The sequence below is a fragment of the Ambystoma mexicanum genome, chromosome 1q, assembly GCF_040938575.1.
Source record: "Ambystoma mexicanum isolate Mex_15411 chromosome 1q, UKY_AmexF1_1, whole genome shotgun sequence".
In the NCBI taxonomy this organism is placed as follows: Eukaryota; Metazoa; Chordata; class Amphibia; order Caudata; family Ambystomatidae; genus Ambystoma; species Ambystoma mexicanum.
The window spans coordinates 32,422,374-32,434,710 of record NC_090922.1 but is presented as its reverse complement, the minus strand read 5'-3'; the positions used below and the strand labels follow the sequence as shown (position 1 = coordinate 32,434,710).

The 12,337-nt window shown below is 51.8% G+C and overlaps 1 protein-coding gene across 1 annotated transcript in view; it reads left to right on the top strand.

Moving 5' to 3' along the window:
* DPY19L3 (dpy-19 like C-mannosyltransferase 3) overlaps positions 1 to 12,337 on the top strand; it is a 2,003,695-nt gene that overhangs the window by 120,667 nt on the left and 1,870,691 nt on the right. Inside the window, exon 2 of the mRNA XM_069635451.1 lies at positions 578 to 724. Coding sequence (XP_069491552.1) covers positions 619 to 724 — 106 coding nt within the window. The 5' untranslated portion in view covers positions 578 to 618. The remainder of the gene's footprint in view (positions 1 to 577; positions 725 to 12,337) is intronic.

Sequence of the window (12,337 nt, the reverse complement as noted above, 5' to 3'; positions counted from 1 at the left end):
GTCTACCCTGTAATTTAATTTAATGTCCCTTTCCAAAAAGTAGAGCTCTTTATGAGATTCAAATTTAATCTTGCATCCACTTTGTGAGATAATGGGTCTTGGGACCAATATCATGGCATGAACCTGCAGGCTATGCAATAATCGACAGCTGGAGACCTTGAAACAATTGGTTGTAGAATTTGATAGAACATTAGATTTGAGATTACATTATTTTGTCATATTTCTTAATAATCCAGAAACAGTGTCTCAGAGCAACTATGGTCACATGTAATGGTGGGGCAACAAACTTCTTTGACTGTAAATCTTACCAGATTCCTGAGCAAGTTATTTGAAAGATTAGGATCCACAACATAATTGATGTCATAAGAAGCATGTTATTATAAGGGCGATTTGTTCAAGCTATTCAAATGTTCTCTAAATAATTGCTTGTTAACATGTAGGATTTTAACCGAGTTTAAGGGAAGAAGAGAATGATAACAGATTTTCAAGTGACACACATCACAAATAACTGTAATTTATGTCGATACAATATGAAACAAATGCTCAGTCTGTGACACTGCTTTGCTTCCCACAACAGGTGCCACTTTACAGAACAAAGTACAGATTTACCTTTCAATCATGACTGAATTAAGACTAAGAAAAGGGGTTAGCGTTGATGACCTTGGTAAAGAACAATCACCATTGGAACAGAAATCGGCTACCGTTGACAAGGACATTTCTTCTGGTATGTACCCTAAGGTACCATTGTTAAAGGACATTTCCAAAAACCAGGCTTGCTTTTTGAAGAACATTTACTAGAGACAATAATTGCACACATTATAACCTATAATATAGAAAAATGATCCTTGAAGTTAAAGTAAAATATATTATAATTGCTGATAAAGATACTAATACTGAATCTAAGTTTCTAAATGTAAGAGCTGTAAACAGAGGGTAACGTTCTATCCTCATAGAATGGTTATTCCTTTGAACAATCTGATATGTATATATGAAATTTAGATAAGAATGTATGTACACATATAGGAGGAATTTAGATCAGTATCTATGTACACCTGTACTTTCGATTCAGTAGTAGTATCCTTATCGGCAATTAATTTGCTCTATTATAGGTTATAGTTTAGGGCAACCACTCTCTCACTCCATGGCCTTTTGATTCCCCCCGATTCTCTGAGACCTCTCTACGGTCTCTTAGCTTCTGTTTAATATTTGATTGTCTCATAGTCCAGTGTACTCACACCTTCCCCTTCTCCAGGTTTCAGTGGTTGCTCATTTTACCTCAACCCCATACACAGAGGATCCCATTCCTTATTCCCTTTGGGATGCAGCTTCAATCACATACACACATTCATAGATGCATACAAACAGACGTACAATAATCATTGGGCTGAGTGGCTCCTATTGAGATGTTATTGTGACATGCATTTCACAATTTGCATCTGGAACCCTTTACTGACAAGAGAGGTGGAGACCGAGGCGGCCGTACGGTGCATATGCCATTCTGTTCTCACTGTTTGCGCTACACGCTAATGTGCCTTGTCTCCACGAGCCCCACACATATGGCCTGTCTGTGGCTTTGTTGCTAACTGGGATTAGAAGGGGGTTCATACCTGACCTCTTGCCTTTGTGGGTCAGTGGATGGCCCTGAATGAGGTGCCTAAGACGGCCACTGCAGCAAGACCTAGTGATGGACTTTGGGGGCCCCCATCAGCGAAGTAGGACTTATAGGGGTTGTCTTTCCCTTGCTATGATCTCTGTCATCACTATGCGTCCTTTCTAGACAGCACCATCTCCTTTGTAGCACACTTCAGATCAGATTCCGGGAGTTCAGGGGACTAACAGCTCGATATAGATGGTGTTGCAGGTAATGGTGCTGTCCTTTGTAGTTTGTTCATTGCTGCTTTTTTCATTAAGTCCTATCTTGACAAGTCTGTTCAATGCAAAATTTAATTTTGCCTCCCTGCTTTGATAGTATGTATAACAATGTTCTCCAGCATGGGGTCTGGCATGGATTCACATGCTCATGAATATTCCCCGTCGTCAGGCTGGGAATCCTCGGTAAAGAAAAAACCAGTATCAGTTTCGTTTCTGATCTGTCTTTCGTAGTAATAACCAATCACTGGTCTCTGCGTCATACTGACCACAGCCAATGACTGCCCTCTACCTAAGCACCGCCTCTGGCAGCCATCTTCAGATTTTTACCGCACGTTCATGTGTTGGGATCCTCGTGCTATTGCTCTCGAGCGTTAGTGCTATTTTTTCGCGCTTTTTACAAAAACTTCGATTCTTTCGGTCAAAAGAGCCTCAAGCTCCACCGATCCTACATCCGATCAACGGGGACCCGTGTCGGATTCATCTGTGCCCCTCAAGGGTGAAGATTTCGTCGAGCTACACTTCGGAGGACTCCAGAAGCTTCTCAGGCCCTGTCTCGGAGATGGCCCAGGAGAAGGGAAGCTCGACGCCCGGAAAGCTGTTCAGGGTCTGCCCTGGATGCCAGCTGCAGAACGTCTTCAAGGAGGACGAACATTCTTTCTGCCTTTACTGCCTTCATGAGGACAAGACGCACGTGGAGAAGGACTGTGCGTTTTGCGGCAACATGTCGGAACGGACCATGAAGGACCGCCATCAACGTCTCGCCAACTGGCTGGAGGGTAAGAGCCCGTCTGGCGAGAAGAAGAAGAAATCCGAGCGGTCTTCTAAGACCTTTGAGGGCGCCCCGGCGACGGGGGCCCAACATAAGGCCAAGCACCGCGAGTCCGCTGGCACCGGGAGCGCCGAACGGTCGGGCTCTGCGGGCGCCAGGCAGGGCGCACCCTCCCCGGCACCATCAACCACGAGCCAACGCTCTGGGTCGGGTAAGAGGAAGGCCGAGCACCCGGCGAAGCTCCTGGAGAGGCCCCGGTCGAGCTCTAAGGCAGAGGAGGAGCGTGGCAGTGCCCCCTCCCTCAAGGATAAGGCGGTGAGCGCACCTAAGGTGGTGAAGGCCTTGATCCATCCGACCAAGCCCTCTATCGAAACGGTCGCGGCGGCCCTGGCTCAGCCTGTGGTGGCTGCACCAGTGGTGGCGACCTCAGGGCCCAGAATCTCCCTGCCTCCTCGGAGGGAGTCTTCCTTTGTGCCCATCGATAGGACCCCCGTGAAACCCTCCGTGGGGAAGAAGAAGGGGGGGCAGGGCGTCGTCGTAGAGTCGGCCTCAACCTCAGAAGAGGAACTGATCGAGGTCTTAAGCCACGGCCTAGGCGTGGAAGAAGGCCAGCCCGTCGGAATGGACCCCGACGCAGGTGACGACGACATCGTCGAGGATACCGACGGGGCCCCTGCTCGCCCGTCGGATTCCCCTCTGCCAGCGCCGCAAGACAACTCGGCGGCCATTTTGTTGGCCATACAGTCCTTATGCTCCGAGATAAGGACGAGGCTACCGTTACCGACGGAGGAACCTCTCCCGTCGGGGGATCCAGAACCGGGACCTTCTGGTGTTCCCCCTACCAAGAAAAGAAGGATCCATCCACCACCTCCTTTTCAACCGTCGCGCCCCTTCCAGCCCTCCTCCCCGTCCACCCGAGGGGATGATACGGGGACTGACACGGCAGCGACGGGTACGGACGACGAGGCATACAACGAGGATTTTCCGTCGTCGCCTCCCACCAGGGCCTCTCCGCCCGACGAGATCGGATCTTTCCACTCCATGATCTCCAGGGCTTCCGAGCTTTTCCAACTCTGCCCTGAGGAGAAGAAAAAGGAAGGCTTCCTTTATCAGCGGCGCGAGGCCAAGAGGAAGACGGTCCTCGCAGTGCCTCTGTTGGACGACATTTGGGATGAGGGCCTTTCCCTCCTCAAGAACCCTTCCACGACGCCAGCTAGAAGAGACCGGTATGAGAAAAAGTACCGGGTCCCGGACACGGCCCCCCTATGCCTCCGGGCGCAGCCTACCCCGGACTCCGTCGTCTCCGCGGCAGCCAGGAAGAAGGCGGGGGGGGGTGCGGCCTCCACATCGACTTCCCCGCCGGACGGCGAGGGAAAGAAATTGGATACTATGGGGCGTAGAGTCATCTCGTCGGCAGCGACGACGATTAAAGCGGCCAACGCCTTGGCTATCGTGGCCCGCTACGACAGGGAGCTCTGGTACAAGATGGCTCCTCTGCTGGATTTTCTGCCGGACGACAAGAGGGCGGAGGCCCTTGAGATCCTGCAGGAAGGTGAGGTGGCCTCACGCCATCACCGTGGCGACGGACATCGCCGACACTGGATTCCGCCAGCTGGGCAACGGTGTTTGCCTTCGACGTCGTGGATGGCTCAAAGCTACGGACGTCCGGCAGGACGTCCAGACCAGAGTCCTGGACATGCCCTTCGACGGGAACAACCTGTTTGGGAAGACAGTGGACGATTCCCTTCAGGCCATCAAGGCGGATACTGAGACGGCCCGGGCCCTTGGAGTCCTGCAACGACGGACGCCCTTTCGGAGCGGCGGAGGCAAGGGCGCCTCCAAAGGTTCCGGCGGCGGTTTCGCTTCCGACCGTCAAGCGGCCCGCTCGTCGTCGCAAGAGGCCTACAGAGGACGAGGCAAGTCTAGCGGACCCCGCCGTCGTCGCCAAGGAGGTCAAGGCGGCAAGGCCGCGTCCAAGCAGGATTGAACCGGCCTTGGGGTCGGGCCCCCACCGAAGCACCCCGGTGGGAGGCCGGCTGGCGGGCTTCGTCAGCGTGTGGGAGTCCATCTCCACCGACCGTTGGGTGCTGGACGCCCTGGCCCGGGGCCACGCGCTCGAGTTTCAAAGAAGGTGCCCGCGCGTCCCCCCCGTGGCCAGGAAAGAACTTCACGTCCCTCAACTTCTCCTGGAGGTAAAGGCGATGCTCAGAAGGGGCGCCATCGAACTCGTCCCAAAGAGGCTTCGGGGCTCCGGAGTCTACTCGAGATACTTCCTCGTGAAGAAGAAGACGGGAGGATGGCGCCCCATCCTGGACCTGCGACGTCTGAACAAGTTCATCAAGGCGCAGAAGTTCCGGATGGTCACCCTCCAGCACGTCCTGGGTCAGCTGGAGGAAGGAGACTTCCTATCGTCATTGGATTTGGAGGATGCCTACTTCCACATTCCCATCCTAAAGGGGCACCGCAAATTCCTCAGATTCGTGGTCCAAGGGCGTCATTACCAGTTCAAAGCCCTTCCCTTCGGACTACGGTCGGCACCCAGGGTATTCACCAAGTGCCTTGCACCGGTGGCGGCGCAGCTGCGCCGCGAGGGGATCCACGTCTACCCCTACCTGGACGACTGGCTCATCCGCGCCAAGACGAGGGAGCTCGCCGTGGTCCACACGGCAAGGACCGTCCAACTCCTCACGGACCTGGGATTCTCCGTGAACTACGCCAAATCCCACCTGGTGCCCGCGCAAGTCGCACTGTTTCTGGGAGCGAGGCTCGACACAGTGTCCCTTCTGGCCTCCCCGTCGGAGGAGAGGACCAGGACCATCTTGGGCAAGGTGCAACGGATGTTGGTGGCCGACGCGGCCAAAGTGAGGTCCATCAAGTCCCTCCTCGGGATGATGTCTTCCTGCATCTACCTCATTCCCATGTGCAGGCTCCGGATGCGCCCGTTGCAAGAATTCCTGGATGCGCGCTGGATCCAGACGACGGGCAGCTTCGAGGAAAGGATCAAGCTCGACGAGAGTTTCCGACGAGCGATACGGTGGTGGGGCACCCGCGCGCATCTGACGGCGGGCATGGACTTCCAGACCCCAGCCCACCAGGAGACTGTGACCACGGATGCCTCCCTGGAAGGGTGGGGAGCGCACACCGAAAATCTGCACGCAAGGGGACTCTGGCTCCCGACGGAGAAGTCTCTACATATCAACGTCCTGGAGCTCCGTGCAGTGTTTTGGGCCCTCAGGTCCTTCCTTCCGTCCCTCAAGGGCAAGGTGGTGAGGATCTTCACCGACAACACCACCACCATGTTTTACATCAGGAAACAGGGCGGAACCAGGTCCCCAGCGCTGTCCAAGGAGGCGCAGGACCTGTGGCATTGGGCCGTCGCCCAAGGGATTTTTCTGGTGCCGTTTCATCTGGCAGGGATAAAAAACACCATCGCCGACTCACTCAGCAGGGAGCTGCGCTCGTGCCACGAGTGGGAACTACGGCAGGATCTGGTGGATCGCCTCTTCCGACGGTGGGGCACACCCCAGATCGACCTGTTCGCGACGGCGACGAACGCCAAGTGCCGGAGGTTCGCCAGCAGGTTTCCCCAGACGAGGAGCATGGGCGATGCTTTCTCGTTCCCCTGGGAGGGCCTGTTCCTCTACGCGTTCCCTCCCTTGCCTCTGCTAATCCGGCTCGTCAACCAGCTCAAGAGGTCACGGTGCAGGATGATCCTCGTCGCACCTGCGTGGCCGAGGCAGATATGGTTCCCGGACCTTCTGGACTTGTCAGCGTCCCCGCCGATCAAGCTGCCGGCGGACGCGGATCTACTCTCCAGGGAAGGAGGCGCCATCCTCCACCACGACCCGAAGTCGCTGAACTTGCAGGCCTGGCTCCTGCAGCACTAGAGTTTGGAGGATACGACATACCGGCCGATTGCAGAGAGGTTCTTGCAAAGGCCAGGGCGTCCTCGACTCTTAAATGCTATGGACACAAATGGAAGAGGTTCTCTGTCTGGTGCCACGCACAGAAGATTAACCCTCTACGGATTACGGCTCCCCAAGTACTGCCGTACCTGCTGACGCTGGCCAAAGCTGGTCTGGCACATGCGTCCATCAAGATTCATCTTGCTGCGATCTCCCGATACACCAGAACCACGGGCCGGACGTCCTTGTGGTCTCATCGTCTGGTGAAAGAGTTCATGAAGGGACTGTTCAGATCGTTCCCGCCGGTGAAGGCACTCGGCCCCGTTGAAGTTTCTATCGTGGAAAACAGCTTTTCTTGTGGCCATCACCTCCGCACGACGAGTGGGAGAGATCCAGGCCCTTTCCTGCAAGGCCCCGTACTTGACTTTCCACGACACGAGGGTAGTGCTCAGGACGCACCCCTCCTTCATGCCCAAGGTACCGTCGGACTTCCATCTCAACGAACCCTTGGTGTTACCTGTGTTCTTCCTGTCGCCTTCGTCGCCGGCTGAGAGGACTTTGCACTCGCTGGATGTAGCTAGAGCGCTGAAGTTCTACGTGGACCGCACGAAGGGTTTTCGGAAGACGTCACAACTCTTTGTGAACTTTGGACCTGTCAATCAGGGGAAGGCTCTCTCGAAGGCTTCCATCTCCAGATGGCTCTCCGGCTGTATCATGTGCTGTCACCGGTTGGCAAACCGACCGCTGCCTGGCCGTCCGAGAGCCCATTCCACCAGAGCGATCGCAGCTACCACGGCGTTCCTATCTGGTGTGCCCCTGCTGGACATATGCAGGGCTGCTACGTGGAGGTCGACGCACACCTTCACGAAATTCTACTGCGTCGACCGGGATTCCAGGGAGGAGTCCAGGGTCGGCCAAGCAGTGCTGCGCAACCTGTTCGCCTGAGGTGGGCCTGGTGAGGAGGTAAGATGCTTAATGTTGAGTTGATGTGATGCTTAATGTTGAGCCTTTGCCACCTCCCGTGGTTGTGCATGTGTGTACTGCTATGTATTCTTTATTCATGAGCATGTGAATCCATGCCAGACCCCATGCTGGAGAAGGAACAAGTTACTTACCTGTAACTGTTGTTCTCCAGCATGGGTCTGGCATGGATTCACATGCGAACCCTCCCGCCTACCCCTCTGCGGCTCTTCACTTGGTCATACTGCCACTTCACGTGCTTCCAAATCTGAAGATGGCTGCCAGAGGCGGTGCTTAGGTAGAGGGCAGTCATTGGCTGTGGTCAGTATGACGCAGAGACCAGTGATTGGTTATTACTACGAAAGACAGATCAGAAACGAAACTGATACTGGTTTTTTCTTTACCGAGGATTCCCAGCCTGACGACGGGGAATATTCATGAGCATGTGAATCCATGCCAGACCCATGCTGGAGAACAACAGTTACAGGTAAGTAACTTGTTCCTTGTGTGCAGCTATAAGTGATTTCACAGCTCAAAATTGACTGCATTCTAAGCGTGATGGCAGTGATTAATGACTAATTGCGATTTAAAATGAGCACCCTGGGAGGGGGCGCTGGCCAATCAGGATGCTCAAAACGCAGGCTGTATTATATGGTACAATCCCTCGTTCCAAGCAGCATGTGCTATTAGCTGGCGCTTACCTAGATGTCATGAATTCCCGGATGTGCACCTTCTGGACTGCTTGGAAACAAAAGAATCGCCCCGCGGCATCCATGTTTTCCCCCAACATGGCTGCTGCTGCTGAGATCGCTATTGCAGCGGTCTAGTTTTTGCCTTCACCACATCAGCTGATAAGCGCCGCTCTAACGTGAGCTGGCGCGTCTCAACGTTCGGTTGCCTTCAGCTGTTCTCAGCGCATCTTCTGTGAACTTACCCCTGGTTTCGCTTCTCCCGCTGTCCTCCTCCCAGCTCTGCCATGTCCTTCCTTCCTTCCCTCTTTCCTTTCTTCCTTGTCCTTCCCTGCTGTTGTCCACTCTTTGATGTTTCGCCGGATCTGCCTTGCCGCCACATTCTCTCAGCGGCTCCCGGATTGTTCCTTCCTGGACTACTCCATCCTTCTGGAACATTTACTCTGAGCCTGCTATCAAGACCTGCACCGTCAGGGCAGTGGCCCCGGAGGCCACCCTCCTCAGCACTTTAGGCCGGCAGGGTGGCGTCGGGGGAGACTCTCCCATATCTCTTTGAGTCCTGAACCTCAAGAAAGAAAAGGATCCTTCCTTCAAAAAGAAAGCCAAGGAAAAACAGGTGAGCCTGGAACCCTTTGTGACAGTTTGAGACGCCAGCAGATTACATCCAATATGGATCCTTCTATGAAAGATTTACTCCATGGTATGCAGGAGCTATCCACAGAAGTGCAAAACGTAAAGGCAGAAAACGCAGCTTTGAGACAGCTGGTTATGTCCAGGGATTCAGCCTTTCAGGAAAGTGCGACAGTAGGCAGCATCGTGTAGAAATATGATGGGCGGGGCCTAAAACCCTGCAAGCCTTTCTGGATTCTTGCATGGTTCATTTTACCTTTAAGCCTTACTATTTTTCTACTCCACGGTCTAAGGTGGGTTTCATTATTTCCCATCTTGTTGGAAACGCCATGTCCTGGGCTACCCGTCTGGTATCCGCCAGTGATCCCCTCCTGGATAACTATGACAAATTCCTGGCAGCCTTCAAGACAATGTTTGACCGTCCTGATCAAGTCTTTTCAGCTCAGGAGAGATTGTTAGAGTTTCAACAAGGGAACCAGGGTATGTTGACTTGCGTGACAAGATTCAAACAGTTGGCAAAGGAGGCTGGTTGGTCCCAGTAAGCCTGCTTTACTCTGTTATGGAAAGGATTGAACGAGAAAATCAAGGATGAACTGGCTAGGGAAGCCCACCCTGCCTCCTTCCTGAAGCCCTCAATTGAAACCTACACCAATATACCCATGCTCAAGAGAACCACCTCAGCCTTCTACTTCAGATACAGAACCCATGCAAATCGGGAATTTGCAAGGACCCCTAACTCCTCAAGAAAGGACACGCCGAATAGACAGCGGTTTGTGCATGTACTGCGCATCAGACAAACATCCATTCAGAAACTGTCCCATTGCTCCACCACGGCGTACGGGAAACGCCAGCTCCCGATCCTGAATGGAGCCCAGTTTCGGGAGTATGATACACGCTCCACTTTTTTGGCCTCATTGGAACCTGCTCAAAGGTCGTCGTTAGTCATTCTCCAGGTTACCTTGTTCTCCAACACTGGAGAGTGTGGCTCTAGTGGACTGTGGTGCCATGGGCATTTTTCTTGATGACAACTGGGCTCAGCAGCATCACATTCCAAGAGAGGACAAAGAGCTGGTTCAAGCAGTCCAAGGCATTGATGGACGACCATTGTCATCTGGGCCCATTACCCAACAAACGACGCAGGTCATGCTAACAATAAACATACCACCAGGAACAGCTCAATTTTGACAAAATAAAGACAGCTCACTATCCAGTGGTGTTAGGAATGCCCTGGTTACGACACAATCCCTACATTAACTGGGCAGGTGGATCCTTGTTCTTAGGCTCAGAATACTGTCTGTCAGATTGTCTCTCCAGGAACACTCCAGCAGTAAAAGCTACCAATAAAATATTTGAGAACTCCAACCAAGTGACCATTGCAAATCTCCACCAGGTACCTGAAGAGTACAACCAGTTCTCTGACATATTCTCCTCAGATATAGTCCAATCCTTGCCTCCACACAGGCCTGAGGATTGTGCCATTGACATGGATAAAGACCATGGATAAAGACGTAATTATACCCTTTCGTCGGATGTTTATCCTGTCGGAACCTGAAAAGAAGGCCCTCCGTGAATACCTGGATACGAATTTAGCCAATGGAACTATTTGACCTTCCAAGTCTCCGGCGGGGGTTTCCTTGCTTTTTGTACCCAAGAAAGATACTCAACAACTTCACCCATGTTTGGACTACAGAGGTCTTAATCAGTGCACCCTGAAGGATCGCTATACTTTGCCTCTCATTCCCGACATCCTTGAAGCTTTGAGGGGAGCAGTTATTTTCACCAAACTTTATTTGAGAGGAGCATACCACTTAATTTGCATAAGGAAGGGTGACGAATGGAAAACCGCATTCCAGACGCCCTTTGGCCATTTCGAATACTTGGTTATGCTATTTGGACTAGCAAATGCATCTGCTGTTTTTCAGTTCAGCGTTTTATGGGCAGAGTATTCTCAGACATGCTTTCCTTGTTTGTGATCGTCTATTTAGATGATATTCTGAACTTTTCGAAAAACTTAGCCTCACATAAGGTGCATGTATCACAGGTCTTAAACCACCTCTGGGAAAACCATCTATTTGCGAAGCCAAAGAAATGCATCTTCCATGCTTCTTCAGTACGCTATCTGGGATTCATTATAAGTCCCCATGGCATTGCTGTGGACCATCCAAGATCAAGGCCATTACTTCCTGGCCCACACCCACCAATGTTAAACAGATACAGTCCTTCCTGGGACTGGCCAATTTTTATCGCAAATTCATACCTGCATTCTCCTCTGTGGTGCGACCCATCATCTCCCTTCTAAAGAAGGACATTGCTTACAAATGGGAAGAAGCTCAAGAGGTCGCCTTTCAGACACTAAAACAAGTCACACAAGAACCCATCCTGTGCAAACCTGATGTTACTAAACCCTTCCTAGTAGAAACAGATGCATCCGAATATGCCATTGGAGCCGTTCTGAATTAGGAGCAAGAGGACCATCATGAACATCCAATCGCTTATCTCTCAAGAACACTGAATCCTAGTGAAGTTCACTATTCAGTTCTTGAAAAGGAACTATTGGCTATCCGACAAGCCTTTACGGAATGGCGTCGTCTCCTCCTGGGGCCAGATTCCCAGTACAAGTCCGGACGGATCATAGAAACCAACAAGTACTCCAGACGATGGAATGTAGGAACAGTCGTCGGGCACGATGGGCTTATTTCTTTGCTCAGTTCCAGTTTCAGATTAGCCATATTCCTGGTCAGTCTAATATCATAGCTGATGCCTTATCCAGACATCCAGATTATGTGTCAGAGGAGACTCCATCACTGCCCAAGATGTTTCCCGAAAGGGTGTTTATAGCACAAGCTGATACTTTACTGGACCAGATTAGAATTGCCACTCCAAAGTCCAAATTATGGGAAGACTACAAAAACTCCAACCATTGGTCCTTACAACATCGAGATGGGTATCTCTTCAAGGACACTGCCCTGGCAATCCCTTCACAGGAACTCAGGAATAAGGTAATTCGCCTCTGCCATGACACCTGTTTTTCTGGCCATCGGGGCATTAAGACTACCATGCAAACCATACGAAGACAATTTTGGTGGCCAAAAATGCAACGGGAGATATCTGAATATATCCAGGCTTGTGCCATATGCACTCAAAATAAATACGATAACAGGAAACATGCCGGTCTCCTAGTGCAGCCAGAACTACCTACACGTCCCTGGGAGATGATAGCCACCGATTTTCTCGTGGAATTGCCTCCTTCAAGAGGATATACCTGCATTTATGGTTACCATCGATATGTACTCTCACATGGCTCATTTTACCCTGCTACCTAAATTACCTAATGCCAAGGAAATGGCAAACACCTTTATGACGGAGATCTTCAGGTTACATGGTTTGCCTTCCAAAATCATTTCTGACAGAGGTACACAGTACACCTCCTGGTTTTGGTCTCAGCTGTGTCGCCTGTTAGGCATTGTAAGAGCACTGTCCTCTGGGTATCATCCCCAGACTAATGGTATCAC